Source organism: Embiotoca jacksoni, unplaced genomic scaffold (assembly GCF_022577435.1).
Source record: "Embiotoca jacksoni isolate LCO1_2020_lvr unplaced genomic scaffold, fEmbJac1.0.p SCAF_1, whole genome shotgun sequence".
Taxonomy (NCBI): Eukaryota; Metazoa; Chordata; class Actinopteri; family Embiotocidae; genus Embiotoca; species Embiotoca jacksoni.
Window position 1 is genome coordinate 4,240,407 of NW_027185229.1, and position 16,376 is coordinate 4,256,782.

Below are 16,376 nucleotides of genomic sequence, written 5' to 3' on the forward strand. Positions count from 1 at the left end.
TAAAAGCTTCAGTAAAGTGCATCCTGTGTGAGTGTGAAGAATGAACATCAATAAAACAAACGGCGCACAAGTGGAACTTTTCCATCAGAGATAAGAATTCATTTTGAATCATTTGTCCTCAGTTTCATTATGAAACATTATTGTATCACCACTGTCAACTACATTTACTAGATGTGTTCGATTAGCTTTTAGCACAATATAAATGTTTTAAAATTCAGAATAGTTCATATATTTTCTGATCTGACCCCATTAAACATGGAGAAATTTAAATAAACCACCCAGTGAAGCTGTATTTTATATCCACCCAGACTCATATAATATACTGTATGTTCTGAAGACTTCAAAGGAATTTGTCCAATAAAGCTAATGCTGATAAACACAGTTGTTGACGTGACAGGAGACGATGCTTCAAATATAGATGTTGCTGCAAAGAAGCCACAAAGTCTAAAAACATGGATGCTTCACACACATTTTCAACCCAACCGACCTATACAATCTGCAGTTTCAAGGTGGACATCCAAGATTAGTGTCAACAATTCAGTACAGTATGTGATTAAAATATGGTCACAATATCCTCACCAGATAAAGATTGCTGCAGAACATTATGATGAGACAATGAATTTGACTTTTGAGCTTTGGGATGTAAAATGTCATCTCTTCATCATTTCATCTTAGTAGACATTTTCTAGTGAAATGTATTGTTTGAATTCTTGCTTTATGACCACAAGCGTGTTATGTATGGTCACAGGGACCTTTTACCACCAAAATCTGATCAGGTCATCCTTGAGTTCAAAGTTCACAAACGGTGCGCAGCATCGTAACATGCAGGGAGAACGGAGAAGCTAAACCCTTTATGAAAACAGCACCTGAGTTACACATGGTTTTGTGAGCAGCGGTCCGGAGGCTTTGGGAATTTCTTCCCGCACCTGAAACTTAAGCAGAGAGCGCGCATCAAACTCTGAATACTTCCTCACTGAGGCTATAGCTTCCCTGTGCACAATAGGATTCTGCACACCATTCGCGCAAAACGGAAGCAGTCTCTGAACTTTCTGATCCACCCTCGTCCATGTACGGACATGCAGAGAAGAAATATCTTGGAGCCAAAATACCATCATTCGTAGGCAGAGTGGAACAGCTAAGGTTGCGTTTATGCAGATCCGATACCGCAGTGCCATCTTGGTCCCTAATTAGTCATGGAATTTCCCCTCTCTCACACCACCTCTTATTGAAGGTGAACAGAAAACATTTCCCAGACAGCATCTTTCACACATGAACGGTTTTCCCTTTGAAGAAATCCTCCTACACGGCCCATTATTTACGTCTTATTATTGTTTACAAATTGGTCAACCACACCTACATTCGCTGCGGCTGTATTTGTGTTCAGTGTAAACATCAGTGATACAGTATTAACGTCAGGATGGGTGACATGTGTGCGTTTTCTGTGTAGGAGTTTGCAACCCTGACAAAGGAGCTGAACATATGCCGGGAGCAGCTGCTGGAGAAAGAAGAGGAAATATCTGAGCTGAAAGCTGAAAGGAACAACACCAGGGTACGTGTGTGTGTCTTTGAGAGCGTGCATGTGTAAGTACAAGCATGTGATGATCCTGATGAAAACAAACATTGTTTTTAAGGATGAAATTTGAATTATCTTTGCTCGTGCATACATTCGTATGTGTGTGTGTGTGTGTGTGTGTGTGTGTGTGTGTGTGTGTGTGTGTGTGTGTGTGTGTGTGTGTGCGCGTACTGTAGCTGCTGTTGGAGCACCTGGAGTGTCTGGTGTCTCGTCACGAACGCAGTCTGAGGATGACAGTGGTGAAGAGACAGGCCCCTCCACCATCTGGAGTCTCCAGCGAGGTGGAGGTCCTCAAAGCTCTGAAGTCACTGTTTGAACACCACAAGGCCCTGGATGAAAAGGTGGACACACACACACACACACACACACACACACACACACACACACACACACACACACACACACACACACAAAGACTGCAGTCAGTTCTAACAAATAATTGAAGGGGAAGCATCTGCCTCATCTGGTAACTTCAGGAGAATTTATTTCCAACATACAAACACTGTTTTGTTTCTCCAGGTTTGAACAGAATCGCTAGTAATCGCTCGTAGTAGAAAATACTATATGTTGATTAAAACACCCTCTTGGTGCGTTTGTCAGGTGCGTGAGAGGCTTCGGGTGGCTCTGGAGAGGGTAGCCACTTTGGAGGGACAACTAGCTGCTACCACACAGGAGGTGAGGTGTGTGACTGAGTGTATGTATGGGACAGTGTGTGTGTGTGTGTGTGTGCGTGTGTGTGTGTGTGTGTGTGTGTGTGTGTGTGGGTAGTGGTAAGTGAAACATCTGCTCAATCCCTTGCTGACATCTGTTGAAGCCTCTGGTCTGATCTGATATACACTTGAAGTGTCGTGCTGAGTGAGAGGTTCTTCTCTTCAGCCCTCTGTTCAACATGCACTCTGAAAAATGTCCTCAAAGAAATAATTCTAAAGATATATTTATGTTAAATATTCCCTGCAGGCTCAGTTAAAACAGAGTCCCAGCAGGCTGGTGATATAAGATTCAAGCTTGTAAAGTTGCACTGATCAGAGATAGCAGACTCTCACTGAGGCGTAACCTCTCTTCTCTTTTCTAAGTATAACTCATATTTGAAGACATGCAAAGTATAATTGGTTATATATGTTTTCCAAAAAAGGAAGTAAATGAGTCTTTTCTTTCGAATCTACATTTCAGTTGAGCATGGTGAGACAGAGGAAGGACAGTGACTCATTGGAGCGAACAGATGGATCCAAACCTACATGGAAGGTCTTCCTGACCGTGTGATTGTTTTTCTGCTCTGTTCCTTACTTTATGTCGGCCGATAGTATTTGTCTGTCTGAGTGCAAAGTCTGTCTTTGGTATCCCTTTGATCTTTCCTCCTGCTCATGACTGCACAGAAGAGGTGAAAGGAGCTAAAAGTAGCATAAATCCTCTTTAACCTTTCTGATAATGGGAAGGCTTACGTGGCTGTCCTTCCTGGTTTGAGACCGGCCAAGAAACGGGCACATGTGTAACTGTGACTGGAGTAACAAACCTCCCAGTGATTAAACAGCAGAGCCTGTTTGTATCAGGATGGAAATTGCTTTCCTCTGTACGGGCCTGCAGCGGAGGAGGGAAAAGTACAAGAACCACTTACAGTTGCCCCTATTTCTTTGGGTTTAGTGATGGAGAAACCAAAAAAGGTGTCTTTTTTTTTTTATTATTAAAAAGATGATTAAACAAAACAAAAAAAAAATCCATAAATTACAATTGAGAAGCCTGCATCAAAATGTCACTGAGAGTGAGGTCGAAACGATGTAGAGAGAATAAGCTTGAGTGTGGCCATAAGGTGAAAGAGTGCAGTTTAGAGGTCTCTGAGTGTGAACTGTGCAAACACACACTTTATGTTAGAACATTTGTCTATGACACCCGCCCCCCTGCTGACAGTCACTGCTCCCAGATGTTACAACTTATTTATTTATTCAAAACAGCACAAAATTGAAATACATTTATAAAGTTGAACTCTAACCTAGACAATCTCAGGTCCCTGTCGTATCCAATGAGAGCTGCTGCTCCCTCACAGGGAGGAAACCTCACGAGTGTGTGTCTAAACTGGGACTGCACAACTCAACAGGTGTATTTTACACAGTTTCACACCCTTTAGCCCTATTTCCCATATATATTTGTTTGTATTTTAATGTTTCCGTATGGTATTCATCAGCAGGCTAAATGGGAACACAAGGGAGCAATGGGGGTTCCTCCTAAATCTGGCTGCCCACTGCGTTGCCTGTCTGAATATGCATCCCTGAAGGTTTGTTTAATTAAGGCCCCAGAATTAACTGCACTCTGAGCAGTGAAAAGAAGAGCAACAACATCAAAACAACAACACGGAAGCTGAACCTGCATTGCCAATCCCTGTATGCATAAAACTCACCACTTCTTTATCTAGGTCACCTGACAACTTTATCAGTTCTACGACTCTCAATACCCTCCACAGACTGTGGCGAGTTCATTTGATTGTAACTCATTTCTAAGATGCAATTCATGTGACAACGCGTGTAAATCTATAAATACATATTCATATACAGTAGATCTGTTAATTTTGTGTGTCCATCTAACAGAGACTACCCAACGGCTCGATAGACGCCCACGATGATGGCAGCCGTGTGTCTGAGCTTCAGGAGCTGCTGGATCGTACCAATAAGGAACTGGCTCAGACCCGCGACCACTCCGCCACTCTCAACGCCCGCATGGCCGAGCTCGAGGCTGAGCTCGCAAATGCACGGCGGGAACTGAGCCGCAGCGAGGAGTTGTCAATCAAACAACAGAGGGAGCAGAGAGAGGTGACAGTGAATGATGGACTAAAAAATAAATGAGCTTTGGTTCTAGGAGCAAGCGCTGAGAGCAGTGGGCATCAGAAATAATAAACTCCTCAAGTAGAAAGATAATAAAGGTTATTATGCCGTGGGTTTGTGGGAAAAAGTCCAGACTTCAACTGAGACTGATAGCTGCTTTTCCTTTGTCATGAAAAGTTTTCACTACTGAAAAGAAACCGTGAGGGATAGCATATGACTCTGATAGGCAAAACATGCACGATACATAAATCTATTTCAAGTACAGATGAATTTGAAATCTCAGTCAATTCAAGCCCCCCTTTTTTTTGTGATTATAATTAAGAGATTGTGACATGATGGTCCAAAACAAAGCAACACAACGATCTAAATGCTCTTCAATAACATCATTCAGCACAGGTGCGTTTATGCCGTCACCAGGCAGTCCTATAGCATCACCTCATTATTAGCTCTATCATGGTTCACTGTCATAGCTCATTTTAAATTTGCTTGATATCATAGTATGCTATTAGTGAAAATTTGGAAAGGAGATGGACAATACTTGTAGCTAGGATAAAAAACTTTGGGGAGGGAAACGGCTTTCTTATCCTAAAAGTTGAATTGCTGTGTGTCATTCTGTCAATAAAGACAATAAAGTACATACATTTCTTGCATACCTACAGCACAAAAAGCAATACTATTAAGATTAAAATGTATGAAGAAAAAGTATTTTGTTTGTGTGCGCAGGTACTAACCATAAAATATGTTACTGGACCCTAAGTATACAGAAAATGTAAGATTTTAGAAAATCTAACGACAATATATGACTTTTAATTTATTCTTTTTTCTAGAGGGAGGATATGGAGGAGAGGATAACCACATTAGAAAAACGCTACCTGGCTGCTCAGCGGGAGACCACGCACATCCACGACCTCAACGACAAACTGGAGAATGAACTGGCCACCAAGGACTCCCTGCACCGACAGGTAACACGTCAACACGTGTCACACACAGAAAAGATTGTAGCTTGCGTAATAAATAGAGTGTGAATGCATGATTGTCATTGAAAATAGCAAAGCAACAGTCATTCAAACAGTCATTTGCAGATAATTGTTACTAAAAAGATGAGTGGAAATGAGTGATGGCCGACCCACTTAATGTGTTACATTAAACAAAGCTTAATTTAGGCAAAGGGTCTGAAAAACAACAACACAATCAACATACAAATCACCCATCACAACAATATATATGAATGATTTGTTCCATTATCCTGTGATGTTCAGACTTCCTTGAACTTGTTACAATGTTAATGTGTTGCTTAGTTACATCAAAAAAATGCAACACTTTAATATTTCATGCCTCACCCATCTGCGACAATGTATTCAAGTATTGAAGAGCATGTTAGTCAGGGAGTGAGCAATGGAAACATCAAGCTCAAAGGTTCATCTGTAGTTCAGGGTGAATCTGAGTTCAGCTCCACCAGGAAAACACAGGCTAGGTCCTCCACACCTGCCCGTGTGTCACGTCCTTGCTACTCGCTGGCTGCACTACGCTGATTACACACCTCTCTGGTGACTGCGGTACTGTCCCTCCTGTATATTTGAATGTTTGTGTGTGTGTGCGTGTGTGTGTGTGTCAGAGTGAGGAGAAGGTGCGCCAGCTGCAGGACATGCTGGAGATGGCAGAGCAGAGGCTGGCTCAGACCATGAGGAAGGCTGAGACACTCCCAGAGGTGGAAGCTGAACTGGCACAGAGAGTGGCAGCACTCTCCAAGGTAACACATGCACGCACACACACACACAGACACAGCTATAGCAAATGATAAAATAAAGAGTCTCTGATTTACAGAAAAAAAATACAGAAGCAGATAAACATATGACACAGCTCTTATTGAAGTATTTGTACTTATAAGTACGTGTCTCCCCCTGCAGGCTGAGGAGCGCCATGGCAACGTGGAGGAGCGGCTCAGACAGCTGGAGTCACAACTGGAGGAGAAGAACCAAGAGCTGGGAAGGGTGTGTTTGTGTGTGTGTGTGTGTGTGTGTGTGTGTGTGTGTGTGTGTGTGTGTGTGTGTGTGTGTGTGTGTGTGTGTGTGTGTGTGTGTGTGTGCACTATGTGCGTGCGTATGTGTGAGAGCACCAGCCCTGCAGGGTTTCTCTGACCTCTCACTATGAAGTGTGTGTGTATTGCTGGTGGGGGGGGGGGGGGGGGGGGGCGTTGACACCTTGACTCCTGGCACTGTGCTCCCTCATCCATACACGTGTACACACTCAAACACAGATTCAGGAGGAGGTCTTCATTTTCCCAGTGCATTGTTTGTATGAATCCAAACCGAATCCACATATCCTGCAACACATACCTCTCATCCCCACCCCCCAACCCCACCCCCCTGCAAGTGTGATTGGCTGCTATCTTTAGACTCTGAATAATTCAGGCAAGACTAATTTCTCACTCTCTCTGTGCAATCTCATGACTATATTTAGTAGACAGAGCTCTCTGAGGATGCACATGTGTATTTGTGTGTGTCTGTGTTAATTTACTTTGATGAAATTACAGCTGATGACATATTAAGCACAGTGCTTCTCATTGAAGAGAAACCTTTTAACCCTTTTGATCATCACGTAAATTATTGTAATTAAATCATTCTGGCTATGAGATCCATTGTTGGCCAAGAAAACCTATATCTGGCAGCTGGTGATCTAGGGCTAAATACACACTTCATCCTTTAATCCATGTAAAGATGCATAATTAGCTGCATAAATACACCCACATGGAGTCTGTATCAAAGAGAAATTCTGATGATGTCATCCCCCTCGTCTGGTTTTCTCTCTCTCGGCTCATCAGGCTCGTCAGAGGGAGAAAATGAATGAGGAGCACAACAAGCGTTTATCTGACACCGTGGATCGTCTGCTCACTGAGTCCAATGAAAGACTGCAGCTCCATTTGAAAGAACGCATGGCTGCCCTGGAAGACAAGGCAAGCCCTGCACACACATGCATCGAGGCGGCAGCAGCAGCAGCTCATAATGCTGTTGCTTTTTGTTCAGACACCAAATGAATGTACATTACAACTCGTGTTCTTCTTGGAGGACAGATTTATTTTGATGCAGATTCATGTTTGTTTTTTTTGTCTAGAACTCTCTCATTCAAGACCTCGAGAATTGCCAGAAACAACTTGAAGAATTTCACCACACCAGGGTCAGTCACCTAACCACTACAAACCACACTATTGTGTCCTCACTTCCACTTGTACATATACCTTGAGCATTTCCATTAGGGGTGTGCCATATGGCATCTTCACTTTTTAATATAATAAGAAAATTCATATTGCGAAAATGGCATTGTTCCGACTTGCTGACGTAATGATGTCCCACGTTAAGCAGCATAAAGGTTGGGAGATATGGACTAGAGCTATTATCATGATATTTTTGGCTAAATATATAGAAATCAATATATCAGGGATATTTTAGGGATGACCGGCTTTACGTCCGCCCACTGATAGCCGAAATCTGGCTGCACCATAGGCCTGTCAATCAAAACAGACACGCCCCCAAAAACACATCTTTTTGAGCCTGTTTTCTAACTAATGATGGGACTATTTTCAGATGGAGCCACACAAAATCCAATAAGAAAGAGGAACTTAAGCTAACAACCAAAAATGTTTTATTGACTTTGTATTTCATTTTATTTAGTGGTGTGAGGGGTTTACTTACTTAATGTTAATGTTACCAAATGGATCAGAGTGTCTCCGATTTCCAATATTAAACATCAATCATGCCTGACTTCAAATCTAGTGTGACAGGAGCAGCATGGGAATCTTTAGCAGAAACCTGCAAAAACCAGTGAGAGCGAGTTGACTGGTGGAAACGGTCACTGACTCTCATGCAAGCCCAGAACACAGTAATGTTAATATGGAAGTTCAAAGAATGTAGAAAAATGTCTAAAAATTTCTAGCATGAACAGGTTTCACTCTCCCTCCAGCTGACGAAGAAATCCGCCTCTCTGTTTGTTTTGCTCTGAAGTCACGTTTGATCACGCGAGTTTCTGCGAGATCTCACGTGGGCTACCTGGAATCGCGCTCTTAGTTTAGTGTAAACGCCGAGTGTATGGTCCTGTTTCTTGACAGAAATGTCTGTAGCGCGCATTTTTAAGATTGAAATATTAAAATTTGGTTCAGTCTGTCATTAAATGAGAAGATGGAAAGCAGTTCAAAGGGGGAAACAGGTAGCAAGGCCCTGTTCAAAAGTAACAAAATCTTAATAGCGCATCTAAAATTCACTAATTAACACAATCATATCTAGGATATGTTGTTTGGTAGGCTACCTGTGCAAAGATAAGTGTTATGATAAGTTAAAGTGTTATGGCATTATGTGCATGGTCATATCTTGACCCAGTGACTAGTAACACTAGCAAGTCAGGTTGGCTATTTCTATCATTTATTTTCTCATTTAAGCAAGAAAACAAACATATTTCCTAAAATATCCAGTGGGCCAGCATCTGCGCTAATAAACGCATGTAACCCTGACAGTACCGTATAGGTTACTGATAATACTAAACTTTATACTTAGACTTCTGCCTACTTTTCCCATAATTAAATAAGTATTAGTCTTTCTATTTTTACTTAAGTAGAAGATGAATGCTAACCTACTTCAACTTGTTTCCTTAGGAACGGCTGATTGGAGAGATTGATAAACTGAGGAACGAGATCGACCATTTAAAACGCCGCAGTGGAGCATTTGGAGATGGAACTCACCCTCGGTAACACAAGCTTTATCATACTGACGTTTATACTGGCAGTGTAAACGTCCAGTATTGACAATAATTTTTTCTATGTATATATAATCTCAGGTCTCACTTGGGTAGTGCGAGCGACCTTCGCTTCTCTGTGGTGGAGGGCCAAGATGGCCACTACAGCACAACTGTAATCAGGCGAGCACAGAAAGGCAGACTGTCAGCACTACGAGATGACCCAAACAAGGTGCCAATAATCTTTTTTACTGGGCCAAAGAAACACCACAAGTCCTCACATACATACACACACACACACACACACACACACACACACACACACACACACACACACACACACACACACACACACACACACACACACACATTGAACCGGATTGCAAAATTACAGAACCACGTACAAGAGACCACATCTCAACTTTTCTTCTAACCACATGCAGCTCCCACACCGGTGCTTAATCCAGGTTCATGTCTGCTTTGCTAGTAAGTGTCAGTGCTTCATGCTTCCCATTCTCTACTAACCTCTCTGTCTTTCTGTCTCTCTCACCTGCTGCCATGGACATGCTGTGTGATGTAAGTTTCCTGTTCATCCATTTCTTCTCATAACTAGCCAAATACTTCCTCAGGTGTCATATTTGTTTTTTTACATGTATGCATTTAATCAGAATTCATCCCTGTAGTACATTCTTTTGATGAATTGCGTGCAGTTTTAAAGACGTTGACCGTCCCTCTTTACGTTGAAGCTCATGTGTGTATGCTGTGTTTAGGTGTGTGCGGTGTTTGAACAGGACTACCCATCTCTGCGTGGGAGCGTCAGCCACCTACTCGGCAGCGACATCGAGGCAGAGTCAGACCTGGATGACGATGTCAGCTCAGCCCTGCTTTCCCCCAGCGGGCAATCGGATGCTCAGACTCTCGCCCTCATGCTGCAAGAGCAACTCGATGCTATCAATGAAGAAATAAGGTATCGCAGGCACACTGCATCAGAGGATATGACAGTTTCATGATCCCCATGGGAAAATTATGAAACAAGAAACAGGATACAGATAGAAAGAAAGCACAATATTAAACATACTTCAAAAATAACTAGAAGAAAAAGGAATATTTTGAAGAGCAAATAAAGGTGCTGCTGCTTTATCTTCTTAAAACAATGTATCAAGGCCACACAAGACGCATCAGGAACAACACTGACCTCCTTCATTAGGAGTTCTAACTTAAAGACAAAAGTATGACAAAAAAGAAATGAAAAGATTCAAAAGCTTGCTGTATACCACTGACATTTATATAAATCACACACAGTATAACACTTGAGAATTTGACCCAGATGAAGAACAAAATGAAGATCTAAGAAAGGAAATATTAATATCCGAATTTTCTAAAAAAGCAAAGCCTTCTTCCAAAAGAAGCAAAACATATAAATGAACTTCAAATAGGATGAAATTACTTGGCATTGATGACAGTGGGCACAGAAAAAGCCTTTGACCAGTATATATTGTTAGGATATTAGAAATGTTTGGTTTTCCTGAAGAGATCTTTACCACAATAAAGAGGATCAGGTCACCAACACAGCAAGTTTATGTAAATACAAATATTTAGACTCAAAAGTAGTATTATAAATGTGCTCGTTTACGTTGGTAGTCAAACCTTTGGCTCAGAAAATTAAACAGACAGAGAAGATAATGGCAAATGTAGAAAAAGAAAAAAAATGCATGCTCAATTTATTTGCTTATGATTTGATGTTATATCTCTTTCAAAGGTAAGTGAGAGAATTTATTTAAGACATCAGGGTGTAGGTTTAACAATAAGCAAAAGGAAATAATGCAACTTAATAAAGGATTTTATTGGATATCAGAGGATTTTTCAATTGAAAAATGATGAAATATTTCAGTTGCTATATAAGTTCTGAAAAAACCCAGTTATACGATGATAACATTCCCCCACAATGTCAAGATGACTCACTGTGATGACACTCGCAGATGTGGATGAACAGGCTTCCCGAGTTTTGAATTTTGTGTCTCATGGTTTGTACCTTTGAATCTACATACATGGCTTGACAATAATTTGGATATGTGTATACTTTATTAAATATCATGGTGTTAGAATTGAACCTAGTTAGTAAGAGACTGTAACTAAAGCATGAAATCAAAGAATTTTACAGAAGAAAATAGCCACAGACATGATGATATGTTGATAAGGTCCTTTGCTCTTCCGTTCTGTTCCCTCCTGGAAGAGGACGCTGTTTGTTGCAGTTTACAGTAAACAAGGTCCTCTTGTGACACCTCAGAATATGTTTCTGGATAGAAAATGCTAAATAGCTGCTGATTACGCAACAGAGGAGCCAGATGTCCTCAAAGCCTTCAAATCTTGGTTAAACAAATGTTAATTTTATATCAATTTTTTAAGGATTGTAGCTCTTTTCAACAAATTGTGACCTGCTGCTTGGTATGGATCAGAATTATTGTTGTTTGCTGAACATGAGGCAGAAACATTTAAACCCTCCTTTAAGAACTCAAAACAAAAATAGAAAGTAACAGCAAAGTAAAAATGAAGATCATCATAATAGCTTACAAATTATTTCCACATTCAGTGCAAAAAATACAAGGGAATTACGGGGCTCAGCATGACCGAGTGTGTGTGCACGTTTGCGTGTGCAGGATGATCCAGGTAGAGAGAGAGTCAGCGGACCTGCGCTCCGACGAGATCGAGTCTCGTGTGAACAGCGGCAGCATGGACGGACTCAACGTGACACTTCGACCCCGGGCCCTGCCCACCTCCGCCACCGCCCAGTCCCTGGCATCATCCTCCTCCCCGCCCACCAGCGGCCACTCCACACCCAAACATCACGGACGCAACCCCAGCCACCATCTAGGCATCATGACTCTGGTCAGAAAGTCTGTCATACACACACTCATAGCAGCAAAGTTTGTGGCTTCTTTAATCTCAGTGTGTTGTTTTGTCTCTGATAGCCAAGCGACTTGAGGAAGCACCGAAGGAAAGTAGCAGTAAGTTTGCAAACGCAGCTAAAGTCACACTGTGTTTTTGTTTTTTTGGGCTTACTTTGGCTTTCATAAACCGAGCTGAATTGCTGTTGTGACTCTTTCAGTCTCCGGTGGAGGTGGACAAAGCTACCATCAAGTGTGAGACGTCGCCTCCCTCCTCACCCCGCAGTTTACGGCTGGAGACCAATTTCGCCCAATTCACAGGCAGTCTGGAGGATGGACGAGGGTAAAAACACACACACACACACACACACACACACACACACACACACACACACACACACACACACAGGTAGCAGAGTATAACAGCGTCACAGTGGATAGGCCCATGGTGTAGGTCTGGAAGCCAGAAGACGTGCCAGAATAATGCACTCCAATGTAGATTTCAGCGTAACGCTGTTTTCTCTAATTGCTTGCAGCAAGCAGAAGAAAGGAATCAAGTCATCTATCGGCAGATTGTTTGGGAAGAAGGAGAAGGGTCGAATGGACCAGACTGTTGGCAGGGATGGACAGTCTCTACCAGCCTTAACAGGTACACTGTGGACAACTCATCACGTGTGAAGCTGTGTGTGATTTACAGAGACAAAGCCTAACACACTTGTGTTGTGTTTTAGACTTTGAGATGGGCATCGGAGACACTATGACTCTTGGGAAACTGGGCACGCAGGCTGAGAGAGACCGCAGGATGAAGAAAAAGTACAAGAAAACTCTGTTTGTCTGAGTATTTAGTTTTTGTAACCAACCCTTTTTATTGGTTGTTTACTTCTCCTTCTGCCTCTGTTTGTTGTTGCCTAGACATGAACTTCTGGAAGATGCAAGGAAAAGAGGGCTGCCGTTTGCTCAGTGGGACGGACCTACTGTCGTCTCATGGCTGGAGGTATTCCACTGATATCCCAACCAGAAATTTCTGTCGTGCTACTTCTACTCAATAAAAAGGGGAATACAGTAATATCAAACACCAGGCTGACCCTACAGCCTGATCTGCACTCCGTTCTCCTTTTTTTCTGACCATTTATGGCGACAATGGTGTTGACGTTGAATGTCTTGATGACTCTCACCAGCTGTGGGTGGGCATGCCAGCCTGGTATGTGGCAGCCTGCCGTGCCAACGTGAAGAGCGGAGCCATCATGTCGGCTCTGTCGGACACCGAGATCCAGAGGGAGATTGGCATCAGCAACCCTCTGCACCGGCTCAAACTCCGCCTGGCCATCCAGGAAATGGTCTCCCTCACCAGCCCTTCCGCCCCCCTCACTTCCAGAACGGTAGAGACATACAACCGATACACCTCCATCAACACAGGCATGTAAATGTGCACACACAGATAATAGATAAAGGCATAAATGAGCACATGAACCTGAAACCAAATCAATTTAGGAATGACTCGAACACATTCCCCTCCACTGAAAATCTGTTCCACTTTTAGCCTTAACCCTCACTCTCCACCCTCAGGTGATGCCGCTTCACACTTTTTTTATTTTTCCGCTCAGACCGCCGTCGAGGCTCGGTTCATGTCTCCGATTGGGCGGACTCGTCCTTTTCAGCTGCCATAAATTGCATGGCTCACTGTGGGGAAAAACAACACACAAATAGTGCCAGATATAGCTACAAGCTACCTGCCTGAAATACACACCCTCCCTTGGCATCACTCAACACAATGTTTGTCTGTGTGTGTGTGTGTGTGTGTGTGTGTGTGTGTGTGTGTGTGTGTGTGTGTGTGTGTGTGTGTGTGTGTGTGTGTGTGTGTGTGTGCGTGTGTGCATGCATGTGTGTATGTGCGTGCGTACGTGTGTGTGCGTGCGTGCCTGCGTGCATGCGTGTGTATTTGTGTGTATTTGTGCGTGCATATGTGTGTGTGCGTGGGGTTTGGTATGTGTGAAAATATACACGAGTGCATTCTCGGGTGTGTTTTTGTGTGCCTGCTTTTGTGTTTGTGTGTGTGGTTGGTGTGTGTGTGTGTGTGTGTGTGTGTGTGTGTGTGTGTGTGTGTGTGTCTGTCTGTGTCTGTGTGTTTGGGTGTGTTCTCGTCCTCTGAGCAGTCCTCCGGAAATGTGTGGGTGACTCATGAAGAGATGGAGAACCTGGCTTCCTCCACTAAAGCGGTCAGTACCATCTGGGTGCTCCCCTCCCTGTCACCCTCCCTCCCCCCCACCCAACACTCTCTCACGCTCACACTGTCCCCACGGCGACACGCAAATGTCCTCTCCCGGAAGATCCCATTAAATACCCGCCACTTCACACACACTAACACATCTTTTGTGCTTCTGCTGGTGTGTGTACGTGGTTGTCGGATGTAACTGATGTAAACTGTGGTCATGTGGTCTGCGTCTTCATGCAATGAATAACTGCTGCTGCTGCTGCTGCTGATGTGTAATTTCTGTTAACTTGCAGAGTAAAAACTGACTGGAGCTCGTGTGTGTGTGTTTTTCCGTGTGTAGTACGTGTGTGTTTGATAAACCCGTTTCTTTAACCGCGTATATTGTCTCCACCACGCTGCCACTCAGGAGAATGAGGAGGGCAGCTGGGCACAGGTGAGGCTGCTGCAAACATCTGTATACACACACTGTGAAAGCGTACTAGCACCCTTCACTAAAACATATATGTGAATAAGGGCAACCTCCCTTTCAGCTTTATAAGACAATAACTGACACAGTTACATATTGTTCTATATTTTAGCCATTTTCATGCTGTAAAAGCCCCAGATATAAATACATCATTCAGCCTTTATATTAAAAACACTTACAGGGGAAACATGAAGTATAAAATAGCAGCTCAGCAATAAATTCACACTTCATAAGGATTATATTGTTCAGTTCTTGTTCCATCTGATCGAGAGAGGTTTTGATTTATTCCAACGTTCATTTTGGAAAACATAATTTGACGTGCTGTTAAACTCTACTGGGTTGTACTCAGAGGGGTTCCTAATATTTTTCCAACCCAGTTAATTTAAATGGGGTTGATAAAATATTAAAACACCTCTCACCTCTGTGCCATTTTGATGTCCCAGTCTCTAATTAAACCATGAGAGTTAGCCAGCATGTCTCAGCATGTCTCCGTCTTGTTTCTGTAATATCTACATAGGTTGCAGCCATTTATACTGTTAATCAAACCCGTGATTTTATCCGGATGACATGTCATAATGTTTACAGTGTTTTACCTCTTAAGTAGTTGTGATTTCCATGTTACTCTGAAACAAGAAGGGTTTTTTTGTCTTTATTCTGTTGCACACATCAGTGACATTGTGTACTCGTCTCCCTGTAGACTTTGGCGTATGGTGACATGAACCATGAGTGGATAGGGAACGAGTGGCTGCCCTGCCTCGGCCTGCCTCAGTACCGCTCTTACTTCATGGAGTGTCTGGTCGACGCACGCATGCTGGATCACCTGACCAAGAAGGACCTGCGGAGCCATCTCAAGATGGTGGACAGCTTCCACAGGTCTGCTGCTATGGCGATTAGCTTATAGCTGCTGTTTGATCTACGCCGCTTTTCATCTGCTCACTGGATACATTAGCAATGGAGATGAGAAGGCTAATGATGCCTATGTGCTCGTGCTTTTCTCTCACTGTGTGCGTGCGTGCGTGCGTGCGTGTGCGTGTGCGTGCGTGCGTGCGTGTGTGTGTGTGTGTGTGTGTGCGTGCGTGTGTGTGTGTGTGTGTGTGTGGCTGTGTACCAGGGCCAGTCTGCAGTATGGGATTATGAGCTTGAAGAGACTCAATTATGACAGGAAAGACCTGGAGCGCCGGAGAGAGGACAACCAACACGACATGAAAGGTACATTTTACACATACACACTCTTAACCATGCATAGTGACAAAAAAGCAATCACGTACACACACAAACGTCTTCAAAACACCCGTTCACAAGCACGCACACGTCGACCGCCTCGCCGGGCCAGAGTACCACCTAGTGGTTTCGTCTGATATCCTCTGTTCGGACTGAGCATTAAAACAGCTGCTCCTTCGTCTGTCAAAAAGCCAATCTTATGATCTAAAGCTCCGCTCGCCAAGAGTGCTCCGTGCGCGCACACACACACACACACACACACACACACACACACACACACACACACACTTAGATCTAGCCAGCCCTCTCGCCCTTTTGACCTTGAGTTCAGCCCATGAACTTGACTCAGCTGTCGTGTCAAATCAGAGTCCTGCCCTGTTTACACACACATAAACACACACTCTCACACACGCACACCGTCCGCCTGTTCCATCTTGGAAAGCTGGCTGACAGCTGTGCTTTAAATGAACAAAGGGAGTGTGCCACC

General features: G+C 43.3%; 1 protein-coding gene across 5 annotated transcripts in view; it reads left to right on the forward strand.

Moving 5' to 3' along the window:
* The window catches only part of ppfia4 (PTPRF interacting protein alpha 4), a 55,866-nt gene that overhangs the window by 35,181 nt on the left and 4,309 nt on the right, over window positions 1-16,376 (forward strand). For 3 of the 5 annotated variants that reach the window (XM_069157037.1, XM_069157029.1, XM_069157045.1), the window contains exons 3-26: window positions 1,448-1,549; window positions 1,750-1,914; window positions 2,174-2,248; window positions 2,744-2,815; window positions 4,150-4,371; window positions 5,211-5,345; window positions 5,999-6,133; window positions 6,291-6,374; window positions 7,205-7,336; window positions 7,495-7,557; window positions 9,026-9,117; window positions 9,208-9,337; window positions 9,876-10,072; window positions 11,763-11,991; window positions 12,075-12,110; window positions 12,212-12,333; window positions 12,527-12,639; window positions 12,722-12,803; window positions 12,903-12,984; window positions 13,169-13,369; window positions 14,144-14,206; window positions 14,609-14,635; window positions 15,366-15,541; window positions 15,780-15,877. In XM_069157037.1, coding sequence (XP_069013138.1) covers window positions 1,448-1,549; window positions 1,750-1,914; window positions 2,174-2,248; window positions 2,744-2,815; window positions 4,150-4,371; window positions 5,211-5,345; window positions 5,999-6,133; window positions 6,291-6,374; window positions 7,205-7,336; window positions 7,495-7,557; window positions 9,026-9,117; window positions 9,208-9,337; window positions 9,876-10,072; window positions 11,763-11,991; window positions 12,075-12,110; window positions 12,212-12,333; window positions 12,527-12,639; window positions 12,722-12,803; window positions 12,903-12,984; window positions 13,169-13,369; window positions 14,144-14,206; window positions 14,609-14,635; window positions 15,366-15,541; window positions 15,780-15,877 — 2,833 coding nt within the window. The remainder of the gene's footprint in view (window positions 1-1,447; window positions 1,550-1,749; window positions 1,915-2,173; window positions 2,249-2,743; window positions 2,816-4,149; window positions 4,372-5,210; window positions 5,346-5,998; window positions 6,134-6,290; window positions 6,375-7,204; window positions 7,337-7,494; window positions 7,558-9,025; window positions 9,118-9,207; window positions 9,338-9,875; window positions 10,073-11,762; window positions 11,992-12,074; window positions 12,111-12,211; window positions 12,334-12,526; window positions 12,640-12,721; window positions 12,804-12,902; window positions 12,985-13,168; window positions 13,370-14,143; window positions 14,207-14,608; window positions 14,636-15,365; window positions 15,542-15,779; window positions 15,878-16,376) is intronic. The other 2 variants (XM_069157054.1, XM_069157062.1) reach the window with 2 other exon arrangements.